This window comes from Phoxinus phoxinus, assembly GCF_949152265.1.
Source record: "Phoxinus phoxinus genome assembly, chromosome: 2".
In the NCBI taxonomy this organism is placed as follows: domain Eukaryota; kingdom Metazoa; phylum Chordata; class Actinopteri; order Cypriniformes; family Leuciscidae; genus Phoxinus; species Phoxinus phoxinus.
The window spans coordinates 26,665,821-26,693,147 of record NC_136877.1 but is presented as its reverse complement, the minus strand read 5'-3'; the positions used below and the strand labels follow the sequence as shown (position 1 = coordinate 26,693,147).

Here is a 27,327-nt window from a genome sequence, read left to right as displayed (position 1 = left end):
AAATGCTGCAACTTAATTGCAAGATTACAGCATGACATGGCAATATTTACGAACTGGAAAAAAAAGGAGACACTGACTGACCTGTCAAAAGGGTGCCAGTTCGAGCTCGACAGATAAAAGAGACCTAGATATCACATATCGACATCACCTCCATTCAAAATGTTTACCAAACTCTCTTCTTGTTCGTCCTTCAGTTTGGAAATGCCGGGAATATTCTCCACAACAGAGCGAATTTCATCCCTTGTCTCCATATCCGCGGTCGTTTTCGATTTCCCCAATCTCAAACTCGGCGCTTAGCGTCTACGTCACGGCTCTCAGCCCGCTCTCTGTTCGTTGATTGGCCGGCTGTTTTCAGGCCGGAGGAAAACTGAGAGACATGTCGATGTCTCAGACTAAGTACAGAAGCGAAATGAAATTGAGCGGAAGTACGAAGTCTGACGTAGTCAGGCTAGGTTACCTGGCCTATATACGTAAAAGTCAATCATAATTTAAGGATGACGTGGTATGTTTGGACAGAAGACGAGACAGAGTTCTTCATTAAACTCATAAAAGAAAAAATAATTATGGGAATACTGGACTCATATGTGCCGCTCCTAAGTATAAGGGGCTTTCCTTGCCATTGATGCTTGGATAACACGCCTACGTCTCCTTTGAATAATAATAATAATAGCTAGTGCGGTGGCTGGAATATATGTAAACCTACCAACATCCATTGCAATGATTTTTGGAATTTCTCGCGAGAGGAAAAAATGTTTTAGTCGCATAACATCGTTAATGAAAATGGCGTCATTTCACAATAGTTTTTATTGACATTAAGAAAATCTATAATGGAAGCGCGGCTACTGAGGACATGCAAACAGCCAAATTGCAATTTGTTCAGCATTTTTATGAAAAACGCATTCTGTCTGGCTCCATTCTGGTATATGTAACACAATTTTCCTCAATCAATCAATCAATTATTTATGGTTAAAATTAAGTCTCATACATATTTTCTTCGATTACTTTCCTGTTTGCTATTCACTTACTTATACAATAAATATTTTTAGTACTATATACGATGTATTCAAAAAAAGTCCATCATTGAAATGAGACATTACGGTTTTATGGGTCAACACTGATGGCTTTTAAAAGGGAATGGAGGAGGGGGCTTTATCCCAGATTAAGCAGTCATTAACTGCAGTCTTATCAGATGTTAATGCATTGTTTAATGCATATCTGAGTCCTTTTCTTTTGCCCCCTACACCACACAGACTTACACATATGTGTCCAGGCCTACACACTCTGGGCAAATAGATATTACAACACAGAGCAGCTACATATACAAACCTCACTCCCATGTATTTGTATTTATATGAATGTATTTATATGAGCAGTTGACCCTTGTCTAGAGCCCCGTCATGTTGATAGTATTGGAGTTATTTATTTTTATTGCCCTGAACTTCAAGGAGCTTCACTGACGATGTCAAGCTGTTTTTTCTTAAACTAGGCTGCTTCTCAGTGCTAACATCATGAAATGTGCTTGATCATTTATTGAGTGCTGACACGGTTTTGAAGTCTATATTCTCAGGCCAGGTACACAATATCAGGGAATAGTAAACAGACAGTAAACAACATTAAACAGACAATAAACAGCCACATCAGCGCCAATTTAACCATTATTTGACCCATAACACACGTGTACACAAGCTCTAGTTAACCCTTTAAAATACAAACACAGACAGCTTTTAGAATTTATTATGAATACATACACAAGTAGACATTTTTGCCATGATGTCTTTAAGAATGCAAGTTGGAAGTTTCCCGAGGTCTTCAAGTCATGAGATAACAGATATCAGGGATGTTCTCCAGGGTATGAGCTCAAGTCAAAAGGTCAGGCTTGAAAGCCAGTTATTTCCTAGACTACTTGGAGTTTCAGTGACACAGTCAAATAAATAGTGGGTGCAACCGCCACTCAAAGGTGTATAGATTCTTGTCATGGATTAAGATTTATGACCTCTCCAGTCAACATCCTAGTCTCAATCTCACATTTATTTCAGATTTGAATGGAAATTGGTCCATTCAAGTAGGTTGTGACTTCCACAATTTAGAAGATCTATATTTATGTCCTCCAAAGCAAATTGAGTGAGTATTCTCAAATCTGAAGCTACCAAATACAAGTCCATGAGCTGTGCTGTGTTATTCTGCCTAAATGAATTGAAACCCTGCTTAATCATTATTTGTAGATGTGTTTCGACTGACCGTCAGACATTATGGTTCCAGTTTTGCATTCTGTTCTCTAAACGCAGTACGGGGCAGGCTAAATTAGGAGCAGATATGGGCAACCCTGACCTGGCATAGTTCTCCCCAGCTGGAGCCGCTGCTGGAAAAGCCATTTCTCTACAACATGCAAACAAATATAAAACAAATGGTGTACAGCCATGTAAAGAGAGGGGGAACAAATGTTAGCAAATATGAGGTCAGAGGCTGAGTTATGACCTCACTGACTATTGCATTACGTTAAATTGCGAAAGTTGCTTTAAATGATATTGTGTGCCAATCTTTTGCACGAAGCAAATCTGAACTGATGAAGAAACAGGTTTAAGAGTCATTTCATTTGCTCCAGAAGTTTTTACTGGCAAGTATTGTATCTGATCCCCTAGGCTTTAACTGCTCATTGGTTGGTTGTGCGACTGATTTTTGGACAGACATCTATGAGTGAGCCTTTTGACAATTTTGGACACTCCATTTAACATACTGTATACATAAATCAATATGCAAGCAAATATCATGGCTTATAGGTATGTTTTTGCATGTTGAGCTACAGTATCTGTGCCCACTCCATTCAGTGGAGTTAAAGCACAGTTTTTAGAACCAGAGAGAGAGAAGTGTTGGCACACAAACATATTGCAAATAACAACACTGTAGTCAAAGCAAAACCATCTTCCTTTGGGGTTTGATGCATTTGGCTTTGACAAGCTGAGCCCCCTAGCCAACATTTACTAAAACATCTGACAACACTCTTTCTGAGGACTTTTCAAAACGAGGCTGGAAACTAATGGATTGTTAAGCACTATTAAACTCAATGGATGATTCTTTTCACATGGAGACTTTCTTTGAGCTACTTGTCATATGGTTGATATTGTGTAGAGCTAGATGATATTGGTCTCCTGTGTTTATTAGAGGCAAAATCAGAAACCATTGAAATAAATAAATATCAAACTACTTTGACTCCATCTCTTATGACGTCTTGAATTGATCTTTATGCTTTGGCCGAACCTTAATTTTCAACTTTAATATGATTTATAAACATTTAGTAGGAAAAATCAAGTGGTTTTATGAGATATCCTTTAATAAACCAGCAAAGAGGGAAAACAATCAAACAAATGAGAGTGCTCAAGTCGACCCAAACGACAGAGCTCGTCTTAATGATATTTTGGACTCGGTGTGTACTAACAACTGCCCTCTATTTGGTTCAATAAGGCTGGTAATCAAGAACCAGTTTATATTCAGACCTGGTTAACGCTTTGAAATGTGATTGCCCAACAAACGAGTCGGATCTTTTGGAATGATTTTTTACTTTTTGAAAATGCGTTATTGGATGAAAAAGAAAAATGAGTGTTGTCCGATTTCTGAAAAATTATTCTTAAGTGCAGATAATTTTTTGTAAATCAAAAACACATAGGAATCTGTCAAAGGGTTCACTGAATTAATATGACTCATTTATTGAATGTCATTACTTTGAAATGACAAAAAACATATTGTGTTGTGTTGTAGGTTACTTATAAACTTGGGACTTTTGTTGTTAATTTGTTATTTTTCATTTAATGTTTAGGGCCAATGGATTACTGCATGGTGCCTGTAAAAGGTATTTTAAAGTATGTGGAAACTACTTATCTACACCAATAATACATTCTCTATAGATCAGTGGTGTAAACATATTTTGAAAGAATTGTAGCATACTAAATTAATTTCTAATTTATGTAATTTGACAACAGACAACAGAGAGCTCCAACCAGCCGCCACCCCCCCCCCCCCCTTTTTTTTTTATTTATCAAAAGTTGCCAAGTAAGAAGAGTTTTTAGGCAATATACAACTAAGGTCATCTAGGTCACAACTAGGTCATTATGAGATCTTGTTTGCACAGTGTTGAAAAAAGCCTGAATAGATGCAGTATAGGCTATATGAGCTTTCTCAGTTTTTAGGTTGAAGAACACTCTACAATAATAACAAAAACAAACTGCTGTACAAATGTAACCTAAGTGTTAAATATCAGCTGAGTGCTTGCAGAACAGATGACACGACAATATTAGGAACAAGACCTGACGTGAAAGCGCTTCATTATACATTACAGCGTACATTATCATAAATCATCCCGCAGCCCATTCACAACTCTACAGTTTCACATTGAACACATAAACTCTTTCGACAGCGTGTGTTTACTTGCTCGGACCGTTCATTAAGAGGGAGCGCTGCGAACATGCTTCCCATTTCAATGAACTCTGTGCTCTTTTTATGGACGGTCGGACAGTGAGGAGCACTGATGCGCCGAATCGCCCGCAGATGGTCGTCGCTGATTGGTGGAAATTTAAACCCCTTTCCCCATCAGCCGGTGCCACTATTGCAGTATAGTGTACCCCCCCCCCCCCCCCCCCCCCCCCCCCACACACACCCCACACACACGCACGCACACACACCCGCCGACTGTCACCGCTCAGCAGTCAGCAGTTCTCTGTGTACCTGCGCTCGGAAACAGAGGCGGTGCGCGTTACCCAAATGGACCCAGTGGATTTTACTTGAGGAACGACTGAAACAGGGCAGTTTAAACAATTAGCAATGCCTCTATATTGCATTGCATGGATTTGCGGATCGTTCCTTTCCCCGTTTTTAAAGAGGTAACAGTTAAGGTGCATGCATGCCAAAATGGATTGCCTTTTCCTTTTGCTTTGGAGTTTACAAGTCCCTCTGGTAAACAGCACATCAGTGAGATTACTGGCGAGTGTGTCTTTTGGGAACTTTATTAAGGCAGGTGACACACTGATAATTAATTATGTATTATATATACTGTACTCATTGTCATTTAGCAAGTTAATTGTGGTGAGCTGTTTGCAGGCTCTGCAGTTCTGTTGCTTCCACTCTGTGACATCGCTCTCATTTACCGGCGACACCGGCGGCCTCTATCAAGGTTCGTGTCTTTACGCACTGCAATTTATTATTGTATTTCTATTCTTTATAATTATGACAAGGCAATGATTGATGCCGCTGGCGCTCTCGCGCTCTGGTTGAGCCGAAAATCCTTACCTGTCTTTATTGGATATACATGTACAGCTAAATATATAAATACGCGGAAGCATGCTACATAGATTCGGGGAATTAGGGGGTTTACAACATAAATATACTCCCAAGATGTGAGTTTCCTTTGCCGGTGCACGCGTACTGTATGTGTGGGCGCATTAAAGGGATTCCCTCATGTCTTATCTGCCGCGTAGGAGCTAGTCACTGCGAGTTTGTCTTTTTAATTAATATTTACACAACCAGTGGAAAGTTTGGAAACACTTCCTCGTGAGATTATGGTTAAATGCTTGACATTAGTTTTGTATAAATTGTGGCTATATGAAACATGTTAATTTATAGCCTCTTCTCATTTTTACAGCTTGCACAGGTTATACATGGTATTAAAAAACTTGTAAGGCTCAGAAAAAAAAGCAGAAATATAGGTACTATGTATAGCAACATAAATGTGTAAACAGTGATATACAGATTTTGAGTCAGGAGGTAATTTTACAATTTTAATTTTATTTAATGGATAAGTTAGACCAGATAGGGAAAGTAAATAAGCCAACAAGTGTTGACAAGACCCCATGAAATGGTTTGACAAGTGCAGTTTTCTTATTGTTTTTTGTATTAACAAAGACCGTTTTGGTGGGACATGAAAGGCATCCTTTAAAGAATAATGATAAAAAAATAATGACCATTAGAATTGCTAGTCTTTGGCAGGTGGTATTATGGTGAGTGACATTAGTTCTCATTATAGAGACCATTTCATCGGACATAAATATGTGTAGTGCAGGATGAGTCATCAGTATTTTTGCTCAAATTTTCCTGGAAGAGAAAGACTGTACATTTTAAAAGTGTATATCTGATAAAATTGCCAGCTTTTAGGAGTGTACCAGCAATAACACATAACAACACATCATGATACAAAGACAATAGACAAGGAATCAAAGCCACAAAACAACCTGTCCTAATTCCTGATGGACAGAAAACTGTTGCTGACATTACAATATTAAGTTATATTATTAAGACTAATGCTATAACTGGTAATGGATTGGTATTGAGTCCGATGATTTAAACTGTGTTTGTCCCACATACAGATTACGATTTTGCCACACCAGTGGAAGTGGACTCACTTGGAGCCTACATTTCCCATGATGTGTCAAGACATGAACGAAGCAGAAGGTCCCTGTCAGAAGCTGGCGGTTCAGTGCACTATCATGTCTCTGCATTTGGCAAGGAATTGCATTTAGATTTGCAGCCATCCCATGTGCTGGCAGAGGGGTTTACCATACAGACACTGGGTGCAGAGGGCATCAACACAGCGACCCTTGACCCTTCTATTCATAACTGCCTCTATCAGGGTTCCATACGAAACCATTCTGAATCCTCTGTGGCTATATCCACCTGCACAGGTCTGGTAAGTGTCTCCTTTTACAAACACACAAAGATTAACTGATTCCAAAACTTAATGAGATTTAGAGGAAGCTATGAGGCATCCTATGGAGCCTCCCTAAATGAAATAGAACCTCATAAGTGACTGATTTGAAATGCTCTACATGGGCAGCAACTTCTGTGCTCAAACATTTCTGAACATTTCACCAAACAAATGTGTTGGTAAGAATATTCGGTTTGGAATTATTTTATAAATAGTTTTCAGCATTGAATAAAATTAATAAAAATATAAGTAAAAAAAAAAAAAATGGAACTTTCTTCTGCTATGTTCACCGTCTTGGACTTTTTTTTACTGATCCTCTGGGATTCTCTTGCAATGTTGCCTTTGAATTTGGCCAAAACATATCTTAAGAAGCAGCATAATAAATAGTGGTGAAGGTTAGACGTCACATTGTAGGCCAATCGGCAGTTAGCATCATACAGCACTTGTTCCCTAAAGAAACACCCAATAGGATTTTTCCATAGGCTTTTGGATTATCGCAAAAAAAAAAAAAAAACTACTCTGTGGTCAACAAAAGTTTATGATGCTTACACGTTTTTTCCATCGAGATAATTATCACAGATAAACACAAATTTGATACATTTTGAAGCCTAAATGCAGTCGCCAGAAATAAAAAAGCTAAAGGAAGGCTAAATGAACTACGCCACGGTCCCACAACTTCAACGTCACCATCACTAAGCTTCCGACAACTCTTTCAGTTTTTATCTAAAAACATTTTCCCAGAAAGTTTGAGTTAGAATTGTTTATAAGAGCACAATTATAAGCATAACTAGACTGCCTCTGTAGTCCCATTTAGCCACTTGTTAGCAACCGCCTTTTTCAAGACACGTTACATGGAAGTGTCTTGAGCTTGTGTTCACCACAGACCTCTTTTCAGCCATTTAACGAAAACCCCATTCAAAAAACCCATTGACTCCAAGACGATGGAACAGGAAGTGCTAAAATTCTATAAATAACCCGTTTCCACGTTTTGGCCTACAAAGTGATATCATAAGTTGCTAACAAGCTTTGTGTCTTGTGCATGCTTAGACACTGCACTGCCATCTACTGACGTGGATCAGTGCCTCTGAGTTTTGTCAATTACATTGATACAGGGAGTTTAAGAGAGCGGTCTACACAATGATGAATTCGCTCACCTGTTTAACAAAAGAAGCAACTTGAGCATCACAACACAGTCGTCAAATGTTCCGTTTGTTTTTTGTCTTTGTCAGTCTTCCTGTCTCATGGCTTTTGAGCTTTTTTGCTTCTTCGGCTGTAAATATATTAATTCATCCTGCTGGTAAAACACAATAATAAGTCTGTTCCATTGTCTAATTTAGATTTTTTTTTCTTTTGCAATAAAAAACTTTTTAAAATTAGCACGGAACTGCTGAATGCGCTGACTATGAATTTAGCTCACTGATATTTATAAAAAAAGGTAATATGCGCTGTTCCATTGTTGATTTACTCATTAATTATATGTACTTTTTTCAAGTAGCTGCCATTGTCAAGTAGCAAGTATGCAAACATATTTGAGTTATGGTTCGTAAGATACATATTATGACTGCTGGAGCTTAGGAAGTATATATGGTGTTTCACTGAGCGGAAAGTGTTGTATATACTGTAGTGTGCATGAAGAGCTTAGTAAAACAGGTTCACTGAAGTATGAAGTAAACCAAAGTAGAGACATGGCTTGTGTGGCACGGAGCATTGAGCTTTGCTTGACGTATCTCACGTCTCACCTTGGGTTGTGGGCTACTGTAAAATCATCCCCAGAGTTCTGCTGAAGGACCCTGCCTTCACTCCCTGCTCTTTTGTTCTGTGTTTGCCCTGCTTTCCTGTCTCCCTTGTTCTCTACAATTAAAGACAGAGTGAGGTTTCAGGCGCATGGCTGGCAGCGCTAATCTTTGCATTGTCCTTTTCATTAGTGGTAGCTTCTCCACTATAAAACAGCAGTGACCCATTCTTTTAAAACTGTGTGACAACACAATGTGATTTGGGAGCAATTGCATCTGAATAGACTGCAGGGACTCTTTGATCTACTCCCCCTTTCTTTTGAAGCTCTTTTTTTGAATGATGGACCGAGCTCTAGGTGATTCTCTTGACGGTCTTAAAGGTGCCCCTATTTCAGATATACAGGACGCCAAACAAGACCTGTGTGTCCCTTCAGATTTTGTGCTTAAATGTACAGAAGAAAAAGGAAATGTCTGAGAAAAAAGGGGTCTCTCACTCTGTCACTCTGCCTCTTTCACTCTCCCTTTCTTTGTTGGATTGAAAAAGAACGAGTCACAGAAGACTTTAACCCTTCCATGTCATCTCCGCTTGATGAGGAGCTTTGGATTAACTACAAATGAGAACCCATTCATCCCTCTGCTGATCCACAGCAACCCCTTGTGCTGTGAAAGGCTGAGGAGGCAGTTGCTTAGAGGAAGAGAGGTTTTGTGTGGCGAGAATGCCAGTCCAAAAGTAAAATCAATGCTTATCTGGTTGAGAACCCCCACAGTCGAAACATTCAGAGGTAATGCCGTTCATTAGGTTACTGAGTTTATGAAAGCCTGATTTGCTTGTACTAGTCCTCTTGCTCGCTGTTAAACAGTGCATAACAGCAGATGGACAGGGATTCTGTTGTTAAATGAAGAACAGGCGGTCCCAGCTTTTAAGTCAGGAACAGAGGGATTTACTCGCTAAATCCTGCTTCATTTAAAGTTTTTAATTACTGAGCGCTCTTCAATTGCTGTTATCACTGGCTTCAAATGGATTGTGTGGCCCCAGATTTGACGACATGATCAAACATCTTCCATCCATCCTTCAAACAACACACATCATCGTAGTAATGAAATCCTGGTTGATTTATGGATTAGTTTAGTCATGAGCTGTTTCTAGGTTGGTTCAAAATCTTCTATATGGGCTGCATCCAGGATGGCATATGAATGCCAGTCTGCTTCAGTTTGTAAAAGCGTATTAGCAGGTGGAGCTTCTGAAATGGCGCTCTGCTACTTTCTGTTCAGAGGTCAGAACTTCCACCAGATCAAGCTTCAGGGTCACATGGTTGAGCAAGTTCAGAGTTGCTTTTCCAGCCTAGGCATAGACAAATCCACATCCTCAGGCCTTCCCTGGGTCACTGTTCCATATGGCTGGTGATAGGTTCAAGCCCATCCCCCTTTGAATTGGCTGATCCTGCTTTCTAGACGTGTTTTGACTGGCCGGACCACCATGCCGTCCAGAACTAGTTTAAGTATCACAATGAAAGACTTTCTTTCTTTGTATCTTTCTCAATACTGTTCAACTTGGATTTTTTTTATGGATGAACTATTCTGGCAGTGCTGCTATATTTAGTTATGATTTGTTTGACACATGGGCACTCATTTATGGCCAGTCCAACCTTAGACCTGTCAGATCAAGTTAAAGCAGGTAATGAGACAGTAGACTTGACATGTTATAACATGTTCTTATCTGTTTATGTTAATTGGCCCCATTGTTTGCAATTAGCATGTTAACAACAATTAGCATGTTAGCAAACGTTGCTGGGTAGGAAAACAATAGGTTGACTATAGCCTTAGGGTACAATTATTGACATTGTGAATCAATTAATTATCTCAGTCAACATACATGGATGGAAAACTTCCCCTTCATCATGATGTACAACTTGATAGAGATGCTGTTTGATGATGTTTGTTGTTTGTTTGATTAAAACGAACCCTGGTGCAATTGCTCTGTTAGTGCGGTTTATTTTGAATAAGTGTGAGCGCTGTCATCCGAACCCTGGTGCTGGGTTGTTGCCCATCACATTTCGCGACAGGTATCAGAGAATTCCGTCTCCTTGGAGCAGATCTTTGTGTGTGTGATGGAGGGTGTGTGTGTGTCCTTTACACATTTTATAAGCTCTTCACAAACTCTCAGTTGGTCAAAATAGTATCATATGTTGGCTATGCACATACAACAAACTCATTTAGCCCAGCACACAGCATTGTTTTGGACGTTCGGTAAGTTCTGTCTTGAAGGCTACATCATAAAAGCTGACCAATCAGGTTGTGAATGTATCCCTATGCCTTTAGGTTCAGTATCTTTAGGTTTGGTGTTAAAAATGGCAATGTGAAGGCTAAGCGGACCAGGCCGAGAGGTTGCGTTAACCAAATTGTTTTTTAGCAGTGACGAAAAAATCTGAAGGCCATCCATCATTTTGACAGTATACACTGAGAGTGATCTATTGTAACTTGTAACTATAATTCCCAGCCCTGGTGGCGAGTGCGCTCCAGTGTGGCAGCAGAGCGGGAGTTCAGCCTCCAGAATAAAATGAAAACTGACACCCTGGGTGTTTCTCAAACGGAAGGCTGCATCCTATTCGTTTTGCGTCCTTTATTCTGCCTGTTTTGAAGGATGCATCTGATCTATCCTTCGCGGCCTTAAATAACCCACAAGCCTTTGCACACATTCCATGCACACTTACTAGACCGCTTCATTCTAGCGTTTAATGCTAAGGAGGATTCTAGCCTATAATTCTCAGAAGGATTGAACTAGGAAGGACGCAGTCTCGGTAGGATGCAGCCTTCCGTTTGAGAAGCACCTGAGAAGTCTGTCCAAGCCGATGCGTTTTTTTACACACAGACGAGCATCCAGTTTAAGTCCATATTATAATAATAAAGTTATAATATTAATACTTGCATAATTAAGTTTCTAATCCAGTTTGTTTTGTTTTAAATGGTGGCTGTGACATTGTTTGCAACACTGATTTAGTGATTACACGAGACATGATACGGATTTAGGTAAACTGTACTGTATCTTTCAACATATTTTCTGATGTTTGTTCTTGTTTATTTAGTTCTGTAACGTAATAAAGGGGAAGGGATATTTGCATTCATTCACGATACGCGACAACTGTTCAACATAAAAACTGATGCAGCGACGCATCTTTGTTTAACTTTATTTTCATAATATAAATAAATGCATAGTATGCTTGTTCTGTGAATGAAAATGTGAATGGAAACAGAAACTATTAAATGTCTTATTATCATTAAAATATGAAAATTAAAATGATAGTTAATAATAATTGTGACAGAATTTGTACGATCCTGTACATCAAAATGACGGACGGTGCAAAAGTCGAACACTTTATTTATTTCTCCGGACCAAACAAACCAAGCGAACTGAACTACAAGTGTGAACACACCCTTAGAGATGAACCCAAACTTTTCGTGATGAGGCCAGAAATGTGAAAGTAGGCAGGGAGTGTTTTTCAAAGTCTATCAAGCAGACAACTGAGTATAGTTAATTATCCTCCTAGTCTTTTGAATGGTTTGCAAGCAGGTCTTTGTAGGACAGGGGACTCACTAGATTTGCCCTTCACTGAATTCAGTGTCTTTCCAAACATGTCCAATCATGCTGAACTTAGACATGACCTTTCCCAAGTCCCAAGTTAAATTAGTAACTTATTCAAGCACACCTATTTCAAATGATCTGTTACTCATTTTGAATTAATCAAAATAAGGTAAAGCCTTCATAAATGTATTGATTGAGCAGTTGATGTGACATTCAATGAGTAGTTGATGTCGCATTCAATGTAAATTCATGTAAATCATACCTTTTGTGTAAACTGTGCAAATGAGTAAAAATAAACGGAAAACTGAATAAATTATGAAAAAATAATATAATATCTCAGTCATTTTTCTAAACAGGTTTCCCACAGATTCTCTCTCTCTCGCTCTCTCTCTTTTTTTTTAAAAAAAAAAAGGGGGGGGGGGGATGTTTCATGAAGTCTTTTTGGATGGTAAAGTGCTCTTTTATCTTTTATGGACAGCCCGACCAATAGTCCAACCTCGTGGGTGCTAGACTGTCTGTGAATGTGTGAGGTGTGTGTGTGAATTGCTGCTGAAGCACTTCAGCTGTGTTTATTCAGTACCAGACCTGCTGGTTCAAGCTGATGCGCTAACGTGTGGGATTGCACTTAGGGACAGTTGTGATGCTAATTCACTCTGACTGGAAAGGAGGCAAGCTGTCAGTGCGCTCAAAGCTTGGATATACTGCAGTGAGAGTCGAGCACCGGGCCATTCAAACATCAATGGAAGAGAGAGGCTGGGAATTACCATACACAGACTCCGAGAGCAGATCTGTAGTGCTTGTCTGACTCAGGAAATTGAACATGCTTTGGGGTTTCCATCAGACATGTTTGTTGTCATGATTGGTACTTATGGATTCTGCTAAAATGGTCGCTGTTTGGGGTCTCCCAGTTTAAGCCCCTTTTCCGGGCATCATAATTATATATTGAGATACTTGATGGTTTTGATATTGATTATACATAAAAAAAGTAAGATACTTGTGTCATTATTTTTTAAATATATCATTACTTCATGTAAAGGCCATGCAGGTCATGTAAATCAGAGGTTTTTAAACTGTGGTCTGGGCCCGATTAATTTAGGGCTACACTTCTGAAAAAATGCAATGAATCCAAATACGTAAATCAAGAGATTAACAATGATTGTTAACCATATATATATATATATATATATACATAGATGCCTCATTAGCAGCTACGTAAGCCGTCTGCCATATTGGAGCAGTCCGTGAACATTCGAGAGCAAGTTGACTGATCGTCTGCAGTCGTAGTTAGACGCATGTATTAATATGAAATAGCAGATACTAAACTAACACAATACAACAAGACACAGGCGTCATCTGACGTTAAAAAGTTACCATAGTAAAATTAAAAACATTAAAAGTACCATAGTACAAACATGTATTGGGTTAATACATATTAAAACACAAACCAACACATTCTCATCTGTAAAAGGTTATCCAATTTCTTCTGGAATTTAAATCTTGGCGGTTTCACAAGCATAAGGCATCTACGTATACAAATCTATGGTTTTAACACTACAAATAAAAACAAATCTGCATATATTTTTGTAAAAACATTTTGCAAGACAGTTCAGAATTGCAATGTAAATACTTACAACACATATTTGTACATTTTGAACATGTTTGTACATTGTACAAATTGAAATTACTGTATTACAACTATTTTGTTTTTATAGTATCACATTTACAGTTTTCTCACACAGTATAAAAGTGTATTCACATTAGTGAAATTTAATGGGCAAAAAAGTTAAATTGTCAATTGTCAGTATGTAGCATGTACAGTGAAGCACATCTCACACAAAAGTCACTTTCAAACCAAACTGATTTCTGTTGGTCCAAGTGTGAGCAACTTGAGCACAAAATTAATGTTTGCATGCATTCCTGTTGAAATTACTGGGTTTTGCCCCAAAAATTAGCTGAACAACAGTAAATATGGCTTACACTTACACTTTCATACCATTTTAGGAATGGTCAAAGGTATCATCATATCATGGGGTCCATGTTAGGAAGCTCTTGGACTGCCATTACTCACTGATTTAGTTTCCCTTAAAATAGCAATACAATTATGATAATGTGATGTATTGAATCACAGCATTTGTGTTGTGATGTATCATATCATGACGTTTTTAGCGATACCCTACACATGTCTCTACAGGGGCATGCCTGGGACCAGTCTGGGATTCTTCCTGCCACTATTTGATTCAGTCCCTCCTTGTATTAATCACTCTGAGTCTGCTAGTTGAGAGTCAAATGCTCTGCACCATGGGAGACAATGCTCAGGTGACGTGGTGGACATTTACACTTGTCTGAGTTTTGGGAGGGCAGACAGACAAATTGAAACCAGAGTGAATATATGCTGGGCTTCTTTGTAGTTACAAATGTTCCCCACTCCCCCTTTCATAATTCATGGGGTGTTATGCCATGTTAGCACTATAGGAGTTGCCAGGGGCTATTCCCTGGTGGTCTGTGTGGTGACAGTGATGTAGAGGCTACTTGGGGATGTCAGAGAGAGAGAGAGAGAGAGAGAGAGAGAGAGAGAGAGAGAGAGAGAGAGAGAGAGAGAGAGAGAGAGAGAGAGAGAGAGAGAGAGAGAGAGAGAGTGAGAGAGTGAGAGAGAGAGAGAGACTACATTTGGGAGAAAGTAAGGAAGGGGAAAGGCAGGCTGTTCCTGTAATAGCTCTTATTCTCACTCACTTGAAGACCTAAAACTAATGGGCAGTGGTAAAGTGGCTGTCACACCAGCGCTAGGAAGCCATAAATATTACAAGGAATCCCATATCTATTGCCTTAGACCATTTGGGACTGGCATTTTAAAATTCTCATGTCTCCATTGAGGTTTAATTATGTTAGTCAAGCTCATGCATCTTTCTGTGAGTAATAGGGTTATGAAAGGACACCTTTTTGTCATTGACAACTTAGCTGTGCAATATCTGAGGCATGGGCAGTGCTTCATCTTTTTAGTCACTTCTCTTGTTTGGTTTATTTATGTTTACCCACTAGACCAGCTTTCATTGTGGTTTTACTCAAGCTTGCTTAATAGATCTTTGTCAGACTGGCACCATATTTAATTTTTGTCATCTAAAAAAAAAAAAAAAAAAAAAAAAACATCAGCAGGCAAAAAACTCCATAAATCAAAAGTTTTTGAGTCAGTATTGAAATTACCTTTATACAGTACATTGTAAGAACTCCAAGTCTATTCCTACGACTGTAACCTCGGTTCCCTGAAGAGGGAACAAAATGCTGTGTCGATTGACACTGAGGGAACGCTTCGCGTGATGACGTCTTGAAGCATATGTGAAATCAGTCCAATGGTGTGGCAGAACTTCAGAGGCGGGCGACTTCACGAACCAGGAAACTATAAAGCTTGCCCAAAGCAAAGCAGCGCTAACTTCGTAAAAGTCTGAAGTAAGTCGCTGACAGGCACGTAGGAGATATGGCAAGGTGATGCAGTGTCTCGTTCCCTCTTCAGGGAACCGAGGTTACCGAGACAATACAACACCAAAAAGTCAGAGACAGTTTCACACTGAGAGCTTACTGAAGACACAGAAGTTAGCACTGCTTTGCTTTGGGCAAGCTTTATAGTTTACTGGTTCGTGACGTCACCCGCCTCTGAAGTTCCGCCACACCATTGGACTGATTTCACATATGCTCCAAGACGTCATCACGCGATGCATTCCCTCAGCATCAATCGACGCAGCGGGAGTTCCCTTGAAATGGAACTTTCTTTACGAATTTTGACAATGCAAGGTTGCGAGAATGTGATATGTCTTAGTGTGATCATCAAATCGCAATGGCTGTGATGTAATTATTCAGACAGCGCATGGAAGGACAAAAACACAAAAAAATTATGCCAAAATGCCTGTTTTGTCGAGTATCCTTGCAAGCACAGTCTTAAATGAGTTCAATGAAGTCTTGAATGTAAAGAGTTGTGAGAAAACATGTGTCAGATAAAGTGACAGCAGCCTAGTGAACCTGTTGGTGTCTGTCATTAAGGATAATCAAAGGACAAAATAAAATGAGAAAATCACTCACTGCTCTTGACTGAATAACTTTTGTTGCTTTAATGAGGATTAATCTATATTTAATTTATCATTTATGCAACTTTATTCAATTTCTGAATTCTGTTAGACCTACCTAAGAATCGCGTTACATAGTTAAAAAATAATGAAAACAACAGTTTTTTGTGCATTTTGACTAGCCTGGCAAGCCAGACTTACATCAGATGTTTAGTCTGGCAACTCTCCATAGACGCGGCTTAATCCGAGGGGCGGGATAAACGGTTGTCTCTCAAAATCCCTCTGCACGCAATAGGATAGCGCTACAACCAACCAGAGCAACGAAGAAGGTGACGTAGTCAGAGCGGCAAAGATCCGGTCCAGCAAAACTCCGAACACTTCTTCCTTTTTTAAGAATGACTTAAGTGCCGTTCTTTGCTCTTTTCTTAAAGAAAAACTTAACTCCAAGTCCTCCAGAGTCGCGGCCAAAGCCGGTTCGAAAGACCGCTGTTCTCCATCCGCAGTCGCCATTCTTTGTTTTCAAGTAGCAGCTGTCGCAACTCTGTCGTCATATGTTAAGCCCGCCCCCGCCTACTCTATACACGATGTGATTGGCCTGACCCAATTTAGGTTTTTGCAGCTAGAAGGTCTATGGAGAGTTGCTAGACTGCCCTGGCTGCAAAATACATTTTGCTGCCGCTAGGGTGCGTCTAGATTTCTAGGCTACATTTTGACAGGACAATTAAAAATCTGAACAGCTTAATGTTAAAAATGTATAGCTTTCAATGCGGAATGTCTATAATTAATGGCTAAAATTGAGGAGAAAAAACTAAATTTCATAGAGACATCAGTCACAGTATTGGTATCGGTGGGACTGGCCTTCTTTCATAAAAAAGCTACTGTCTTCGTGTTGTTTCTACATTACTGTGGTGATTAAATGTGAAATTATTACAATATAAAAATAGATTGTTATAAACTTTAATGTTATGTGTGATCATGATTAATTACAGAAAAATGTGTGATACATTTGTATTTTTTTTGTTAATCGATTGACAGAACTAATAAACATATATTCTGACGCACTGCATATATTTCAGCGTAATGCCAAAGCATAGCACTGTATTCATTTTCAATGATTCACAGTAAATTCTACTTTGCAAGTGCGGTGTTTGAGTCACTTATAATTTGCATTTGGGAATGCAATGTGCGCCAACCATCTTGACAAATTCATAATGAGTATCGTTAATAAATTAGTTAGTTTTTTTTGTCTCTGTGGTTTTCCACCAAAATGGATGCTCAATGGTTTAAAGTTTTAAATCAAAGAAATTAAGGCAACCATAAATGTTAGTATTGTAGTTTCACTGTTCCGTAGAAAAAAAGTGTGCGGGTGGGGTCAGGTTTTCCTTCTTTTTTGTCTCATGATCAGATGCCTGTTTTCGTCAAATGCAGTTTGAAGACATACTTTTGGTCTTTTCACAATTTAAACATTTAATCCAGGGTCATTATTAACCCCCAGGCAAACATAGTCTTGTTGCATATATCACACAGTTCATAGATTTTTTTAATTAATCCTTTGTATTTAGCTATATATAGGGGAACTGTCAGGAGAGGGCTTCAATTATTAATTGTAAAAATAATATTTACAAACTTTTATATAATATTTTAAAAAAAGTTAAAACTTTTTTAAATAAAAAGTTCTATTCTAACACATAATTTGACAATAAACTAAATCTTTTTGAGAAAATAAACCCTTCAAATCTGCCAATTCAGTTTGTGTTGTGTAGTGTAGACATCCATTTTAGACATCTCTATTAGTATTATTTTGAAAGCCCCTACCGCTTTCAGCTCTGTGACTGGTGGTCCAGCTGTAAAATTACCAAGCCATAGACCTTATTCACAGCAGTGCCATGACAGGTATGAAAGTGAGGCTGTGAGTGATAGACTTACCATATTTTCAGTGTCATCTGCTGTAAAAATGTGTTTAAAGCTCCTAGATCACTTATCATTTTCCACAGCTCATATTGTGTGGGGTTTTTTGTCTACTGAAAGTTTTCGGAAATATATCTTTGCAGTGTTTCGTCAGCGGAATAATCCAAAAACACAATACATAACAGTACTGTAGTACAACCTACTGAAGAGATGTTTGCCTATCTCTCACAGTCTCGCTTAGAAATCAAAGATGGCCCTCAGGCCCTGCTGTGAATAAGGTCTATAGCAAGCCAATGAGAGACTAATTTATTATAATCATAATCCCTCTAAATGGGTGAGGCTTATAATTACTACGTTTATGATGCGTTCCGCCTGATGTGGGGAACACCATCGGAGAAAAACCCGCTGAAAAAAAATGGCTTGCGCTGTTCGCTATGGAAACAGCAATAAACATTAAAGAGGAGGATGTATTATCCATGCCGTTTTCAAGATAAGTTTTTGAAGAAAAGCTAGAGTTAATCGGCAAAGGAAGACCTACACCAGAGCTTAATTTTGTGCAAAAAGCCAAAGCTTTTTTAAAGCATTTAAACCACAGCAATTATAAGCGATACCACTGGATGACGGCATCAACCAAGAAGCTAAAGCTTTATTGACATAATTGTTTGCTGTGTGGGTGAGTTATTTTAATTCGAATAGGTCACATGACCGCCGCTGCCGCTGATTTATATGTTAAGCTTTAGTTGAGAAATTAGCTCAATTAGAAATTGAGTTATTTTGCAGAATTACTGGTCAGTCTGTACATTTACTGTAATTCTGCATCATAGTTAATTTTTTCCAAAATCATAATTTTAATACGGTCTGTTATATACATTTAATTGGCTGCTGTGCCAGTCTAATGATTTATTATCAGCATATGCAGAAGCCTCTGTCGCGTGCTTTGGTCTCGGCGCTGTCATGATGTGTCGACTTACAATACATTTTGTTGGTTTTGTGGTCAGTTGTCACCATATTCCTCTAAAATGCACACAACGATTGTGTGATGATGAAATTCTTTGTAATGATTTGATTTCCATTTTATTACTTTATTACATTTCTTGTCAAAGGTAACTTAAGCAGTGCAATAGAAGAGGACACAGGATCTCAAATATCCCAGTGTTAAGCGCAGTTTGTGAGAGTTTGTGTAGATATCCAATATACAAATGCTCCTTAATTGTCCATTATTTTTCTGAGCACACAAACACAGACACACACTCACCCCTATGTAGCCAGTAGAGCCGATGCTCTGGTCAGATGTAACCCAGCAGTGGAATGCAGATGTGTTTTAAAGCTGGGTAATAAGCAGCTTTGGGTTTCTCACTGCTCCCTTCCAGCCTTTAACAGCATGTAAGCACTTACTCATCTAGATTATAATACCATGGTTGGAGGCTTTAAAAACACTCACAGTGTACACAAGAGAAGCTAATTACGATTCGTAGAATCACAGAGACAGGCAATACACTATTTCCCATACTTGCACTGAAGACTAGTCAAAGACAGATCTCATGAAACCACATAAAACAGAGGATCCCTGTGGTTAAATCATCCATAGAGTACTGCTTTGAGTTGGAGGATCGTGGTTTATTAGTTAATTCCCAACATCTGATATTCCTTTGAATATGTGAAGACTCCGACTCAATGAGGGGAGTGAGAGTTAAAAGAGCTCTCATGGTTTCTGTGTTCGCTGTGAAAATGAAACGTGTTTATCTGGCAGCAGACAGTGGCCCTCTAATCTACATCTCTTACAAGTGTTTCTTGAAGGAGAGAAGAAGAAGAGACTGCGGTTGAGTGTTTCCCTTTGCTCCCTCGAGTGTAATAGGCTTTAAGTAGTCAGGTGTTTTTTTGTAGAAGGCTGTAGTTAGGCACTCGTGTAATTATGTGATCACCTGTCACACATTATTACATTAAAACGCATTGCAGCTCAGTAATATCGTTTACAGCAGAAATTCCCAAACTTGTTTTTGTCTGCCAAACCCCTTTGACCTAAAATATTTACTTGGAACCACTCCCTGAGATTTTAAGTGAATATTTCAATAATTTAACAATACATTTACACATTCACAAGCAGTTCCCTGGTATTGATTAATGGTCATATGACATGGAGGTAAACAAATGACTAAATAAATAAATAATCAATAATAAAAACGTTTTTTTTTTGGTATTTTATTTGGATTGTTTTTCATTTAAAACTATGTATTAAAATGTTTAATTTTGTTTGTTTAATTAGTCCATGAATTAATTAATTACTTTTTATGTTTTAATTGAATCATCCCATGAACCCCCTGCAGTTCCTTTAGGATCACCATTTCGGAAAACCCTGCTCAATAGAATCAGATTTGAATACTGAACCTGATATTAATTTCCTTTAAAAAAAAATAAAAATTAGAAAAAAAAGAACAAAAAAGAAAAAGAAAATTGATGTTGTGATAATAGGATCCCTGCAGTTCTTCAGTTAGTTTCCTCTCTCATGTCTTCAGCCAGCTCCTTTCTTTCTGCATCCCGTAAGACATAATGGCCAAAAAACAGATGGCCCCAGATGGAATCCATTTACCCCCATTATCGAAGCAAAGCACCTCCATCTGCTAACTGCTGGACTAAGTTGTTAGATATTTGACAGTAAAGTTTGTTATGTCTCTAAAACAAATGAAATACATGTGTGATAATTGTGTGAGTTGGACTGCGGGGCGCTTGCAGAGGTCCTCCAGGATGTTGGTTAAACACATGCTTGCGGGATGCCGTGTACGGGGAGGGCTTCACTGCAGGAAGCTATCTCAAATAATGTGCTAACATGGTTTATTCAGAAAATGCCAGAATCTGCCAGCTTTTCTGAAAATGCCAGCTTTTGGGGCCAATCATCCCCACTCACTCTTAGGGCAAGTGAAAATTAGTGAAAAGAAATTGTTAATTTTTTTCTGTCAGTGCAATTTTAAATGCAAACCCACATCACAGCGTCGGGAGTTGTCCAGTTATTTTTGAAAGTAGTGTTTCATAATTTCTGCAGAACGTGGATCAATGGTATTGGCTTTCTGGTTGTGAGTAAAGTTTTAATGCAAAACTACACTGTAATTCCAATACACTAATAATAGGTTGATTCTGCGCTATTATCATCAAAAAAGAATCTTAACCCTGTTATTTAAAGAAAGCAAATTACATGCTGCCCTTCTTTGGTAGATTTGTATGTGCCAGACGTTAGCTTGTGTCTTGTGTATAGTCTGTTCGTACATTTGATGTTCTAAATACTTAAATGAAGATTTCAGTTTTACAGTGGCGCACACTATATGACTTCTACATGAATCAAATGAAACCCCCACACACGGGCAGTGTGAATGAGAATGGATGTCCTGAGGCAGTGGAATGCACTTTTACATCCAATATGGTTATGCTCCACAATGTGCATTGCATTTTTACTAGTGGTATATGTAGTAGTGGCTCAGCACTAACGGTGTCCTGCTGGCCTGGAGCCGGTGTGAGAGAGTTTCAGACTGAACTGTCCTATACAACCATCAATGCGTAGCTGCAGTGCTACTGACATTTTTACAATCATTCATTTTGTATATCCATTTGTATGGCTTGCAAAATTTTTAGATTTTCTGTGATGTATTCTACATTGTTGTCACAAATTCTCCCACCTGCCATTTTGCCATTATAATGATAAGATCATAAGATAATGATATCTAGCTGGCTTACGTAAGTCAGGTTTTGACGAAATTAAAAAAAAAAGAAAAAAAAAACTTGTGATATATGGTCTTCAAAGCATCAGTAAGTATTAGAAGTTGAAACAAGGGTAACACTTTATTTAGATAGTCCACTTTAGACATTCTACCCTAACACCTAACCCTAACCTAACAGTCTTCTAATACTCTAAGGACAGTTAGTTGACATGTATTTGAAAAGTTACTTATAGTTAGTAGAATGTCTAAAGTGGACTATCGAAATAAAGTGGAACCGAAACAAGTAATGTTTTGCATTTAAGAAAAAAAATATTTGATGATTTTAGCTGAAGTGCCCACAATATCTTGTCCCCCCTCCCTGCATAGGGCCATGTAGTAAAGGAAAAAAGTAAACAATGAATAAAGAAAACTTAAAGGGTTAGTTTACCCACAAATTTAAATTCTGTCATCATTTGCTCACCCATATGTTGTTTTAAAAAAAACCCATAAGACTCTCAATGTTTGGTTCATCTTCCAAACACAAATAAAGATATTTTTTCCAAGTCTATTCACCCAAAAGTATTGATGCTTCAAAGTGTTTTAAAATATCAATGAACGTACATAATGCACTCAGCTTGCTTGATATGTGAGAACCAATCAGGTTTATTCTCACGCCAGCACATTTGAGCTTCCACCAGAACCAAGGTTTGTTCTTGGACGTCAAGCAAGTACAGTGGAGCTTCCATTTACCATTTTTTTGTAATCTTTGTATGTTCGCTGATCAATGTTTATATATGTTTATAATATTTCATTTTTGGATGAAATATCCATTTAACATAATTGTAATTTCGAGCAACACATTTTTAATGTTCAAAATGAAATGCAAAGAAAATTGCTGCAATGAACTGATGTACTGATCACTACTTGTGATCACCCTTTTTCCTGAGATCACATTTGTAGATGTTGGTAAAAAACTAACAGCTCACAACAGTCGTCTCAGTTTTGTTGCCTTCACTTAGTGGAGGAAAGCCATTAGCCGTGAAAGGACAGGTCAGCATGGCTGGAGAGAGACGAGTGCCCTTGTTGCCCTGTGTTTAATGGTGGGAGCAGATGCCCCAGATCATTGCGGCAGCCTGCCACGGTCTACCGCTGTTTTCACAGCATGGGCTTTTGCGGGGACCGCCTCAGCCCTAGGAGTGGCCTGTGTTTACTTTGCCACCTGCGAGATGGGAGGGGTCGGGGCACACAGGATCAAACACACAGGGGCATGAAGAACACAAGCGGGTTAAATCAGTGACTGAATTCACGGCTATACTGCAAGGATTTGCCTGTTCGTGGAGGGTGGGATTAGGTAGAATTCCAAAGCCAGACGGAATGTGTGAGTTTCAGCAGTTTGGGAGACAGAGGTTAAATATCTGGTCTTAAAGAGGGAAGATGACCTCAGCTCGGTGATGAGAGCACCTCAAGTCATTCAGGAAGATGCATTTTCCCGTGACAAATGGTTTCTTTACGGCACCACAGGTCTCTAAATATTATGTTCGAATTTGTGTCAAGCCAGTATTTAAGAAAACATTCAGAATTTATTTCATCCTCAAGCCAAACTGACAGGACAGAGTGGCTCATCATTAGCATAGTTTATTTTTTTGTAAGAGAGAGAGAGAGAGAGAGAGAGACAGAGAGAGCTGCCTTTTCAGAAGTTTGTCTCTTTGGGAATAATGGCTCTGCCAGACTGTATGGTCCTGGCACTGATGACTGGAGTACTATGACCAATTTTACAACTGCAACACTTCCCACCTAGCAAAGCCAGACCTGGCAGGAGATAACTTCGTGGTCATATTTTACATGACCATATATAGAATATGTTTGCAAATATTGAACAGGAAAGAGACACAAGTCAATAAATGAATAGAGATAGGCCTACACCTATTTTATCATTTATTCCAGTCTAGCCTGTCTGCAAGAGCAGTAAAGCAGTCATTGATACAAATAAAATAAAAATTAACACGTCACCCAACATGTATTGTGTGTTAACCTAAATAACACAACTCAAAATAAGCATTCTTTAACCTAAAGAACCTAATGTAAATCAAATCAATCATATAATTCAAATTAGGACAAACAGCATGATTGTAGACATTTTCATACAATAAAAACAACAGAAAACGATAATATTGAGTAACTCACATTTTATATCCAATATTGCCTTTATGCACAGTGGTGTTGTCCCTAAATGAATATTCGTTTCTGAATTGATCGTTTAAATAAGTGGTTCTCAACATGTTTTACTCCAAGTCTCCCCTCCTCTCCGAAACAATACTTTTTTGTATTCATAAAAACATTTGTATTCTAGTGTTATTATTTTTCAACTCCATGTTATTATTTTTTTTTTAAACAAAATAACTTCAAGATAGATTTAAACATTCAGTGATCTTTTTTTGGAAACATACTTTGCAAAAATGTCACTGCAGACATTTTTTACAACTTAAAAGTACTTACTAAATAAGCACAAGTCAACATGCCCACAAACAATACCAGGGAGATGCCAAAGGACTACATATAGCTACTATATGGATCCATTCAGAATGATTAAACACACCAAAACACAAATGAATAATAAAATGAATGTGTGGAAACTCAGCGATCTGAGGGTACAGTAGGTCGATGTCTTCAGTGAACAGTTCCTCTGTCAGTGTCTGTGTTTGGAGCGTCTGATGCCATGTCTACATAAACAAAGTTCTCCAAAACATGCTTCTTTGGCGAGCATCCATTATAAAACACTCACAGTACATTCATTTTGACAACTACGTGAATATATTGAACATAAATACGATGTTATAGCGATTCGTGAGCCGAGAGTGTACATACACGGTTTGCTTTGTTAATTTAAAAAAAATAAACGTTTTATGTATTAATAAAAAAATTAATGAATTATAACGAGGAAATATTTAAATTAGTTTTAAGTTATCTCGCAGCCCCTGGTTGAGAACCACTAGTTTAAATTAATAATTTAATTATTACTCATTAAGCCCTTTGTCGCCACCTACTGGCGGAACAATGTAACCTGCAGAAAGTCAGCCGCTGTTAGTCACTGAGAACTGTTTTTTAAAACACACGCACATGCACGCACGCACGCACATACTCTCGTAATGTTTCGACTTCAATCTTGAAATATTTCAACTTTAATCTCGTAATTTTCGATTTGTTTTAAATGTTTTTTTTTATCAATCAATGTTTTATCAAATGAAACGTTAACAGCTAAAACAACAGCTCTGGAGATGAAATTCATGTACTGAAATTCATGTACACTGAAAATGCATGAGTGTCATGCATGATTTAGTATGTGTAGTAGATTCACACAGTGAAGCGCAGAATATGCAGAATTCATATTTAAATAGCAGACGTTTGTGGTTTAATATTCACAGACACTAGTTCATATCATGATTTGCCTACTGCCCTACTTTTGATTTATTCTCATAAATTTAGCTGTGACATTTTATTTTTATGATGGGATTCCCTCCGCATTTTCAGTCACAGTGTCCTACCTACAATGAAAAGATTAATCATGTTAACCTAAAAAAAGAATTATACCTGAATGTGTAGTACATGTTTGTTTAATGAAGCTGACATACTGTATATTGCTGTTCCCATTGGCAGTACAGTTCTGAAAAGTGCTTCATTCTGAAATAGTGCTATATTTTGCTAGAAACACTGCCCCAAACCAAATAAATCTGAAGACACATGTGTATTACTTATAATGAAGCAATTAAGCTTTGACATGTTTTATTCGTAATGGCTAAATATGAGCATGTGTTGGCTTGCTGTGGATGTGTCCCAGGGCACCAATGCGTGTCACTATCATAGCAGAGATGATAAGCTGTGCTCGCCTTTGACCCCACACCTCATTAATCAACTGCTTGTGAATATCTGACCTCCTCCACCAACCTCTCAAACATGCCATCTAATTCAGCTCTAAAAGATACAGAAAACTCCACCAAGCAACACACACACACACACACACACACACACACACACACACACACACACACACACACACACACACACACACACACACACACACACACACACACACACACACACACACACACACACACACACACACACACACACACACACACACACACGGATGAGAGGAGACTGGGTTATGTGATTTCGATTCTGAAATGTGACTATGTTTGAAATTGAAGTTGTCATGGAACTGAAGTTGCGATAGTCTTTTCTTTCCTATTGTGAGACTTTGTACTTTGCCCATCGGAAATTGATTGGATTGTTGGATCATTATTGTTTGCTGCGATCTTGTGTGAGTGACAGGTTTTCCCACCCTTGTGCCAGTAAACACGTTTTTTAAAAGAAGAGAGCTTTGCTCAAAATCATATATGATTGTATGCTATATGCTCATTCACTATTCCCTACATTACTCCACTATAGTCCACCTGAAGGAGTGAATGAAATAGTGAATTCGGACACTTGGTGTCCCAGAAAGGCTGCTGCATTTGCATAGTTTGTACTTGCATTTAAATAATCATTTGAAACTTAGTTAAACCTTAACAATTTAATAATCAATTAAAAAGGAATTCATACCTTTTTGGACCAGCGGTTTGGTAAATGGATAATTTAGCAGAAGGCGCCCTATTATGGCAAGACGCAGGAATTCATTCGGCACGACCCTCACGGTGCATAATGGGTATTCTCTAGCCGTTGAGTGTACATCATTTGTACATTCATTATTGCAGTGCATTATGGGATTGAATGAGTGCCCTCGATAACGTCCACTATGGTTGTGGACACTACTACAAATTGATGTCCCCTCAAATATTAGGGAATAGGGGGCGATTTCGGACATAGCCGAAGATGTTGCCACAAAAGGGTGGGGACGTTACTTTGATTAAAGATTACAAGGGCACATGAATAAAAAAAAAAAGAAAGAAGTAATTTATAATAAATACTGCAATATATATATATATATATATATATATATATATATATATATATATATATATATATATATATATATATAAAATAAAATAAAAGAACTGTCAATTTTGATTTCATGGTGACTTTAATATTAACCACACAGCATGGTACTGTACAGTAGGTTTCCTCACTTTAACTTCTCAGGTTTCCTTTTCCTTGGAGAAATGGAGTTAATTAGAGATTTTCAAGGGCTGAGTGTAGTTGAGAGAGGATGTAGATAGTATAGTCTATCATACCTGTCATGCCTGGCTTGTGGCCATGCTAATCGTCACTGTAAAACAAGCTGCTGAAAAGTTATGCTGCATATGAACTTTCCTCTGCTCTCTCTCTGTACTGAAACATTTGATAAATGGGTAGCTCTTTAAGATGGCTTCAGAAGCCCCAGGCTGCTGTACATCCCGCCATGTCATCGTTTGTTTATTGTGTACTGACAGCTGTAACTATGGCGATGCCCATTTTTTGTGACTCTGCAACAGCTGTTTTTTAACCACTGTTTCAGCTGGAGGGACCATGAATCCCCCACAACCTGGAATGTTAAAGTCGATGGTCTCCTTAAGGGCTTTTCTTTCCCTGACATCAAACTCACATAAATACCTCCATGTCTTTGATTTGATATATTTTCAGTCCCACGTCTGTGTGCTCTGATTTTAACTTGGTCTTGAGGGTTATCTCAAGGCTAACGTGTCCT

General features: G+C 38.3%; 1 protein-coding gene across 2 annotated transcripts in view; it reads left to right on the top strand.

Annotated features, from left to right (window-relative positions):
• The first annotated feature begins 4,640 nt into the window (after positions 1-4,640).
• adamts18 (ADAM metallopeptidase with thrombospondin type 1 motif, 18) overlaps positions 4,641-27,327 on the top strand; it is a 76,419-nt gene continuing 53,732 nt past the window's right edge. Inside the window, exons 1-3 of one of the 2 annotated variants that reach the window (XM_079590388.1) lie at positions 4,641-5,001; positions 5,089-5,161; positions 6,351-6,670. In XM_079590388.1, coding sequence (XP_079446514.1) covers positions 4,888-5,001; positions 5,089-5,161; positions 6,351-6,670 — 507 coding nt within the window. In that variant the 5' untranslated portion in view covers positions 4,641-4,887. The remainder of the gene's footprint in view (positions 5,002-5,088; positions 5,162-6,350; positions 6,671-27,327) is intronic. The other variant, XM_079590387.1, reaches the window with a different exon arrangement.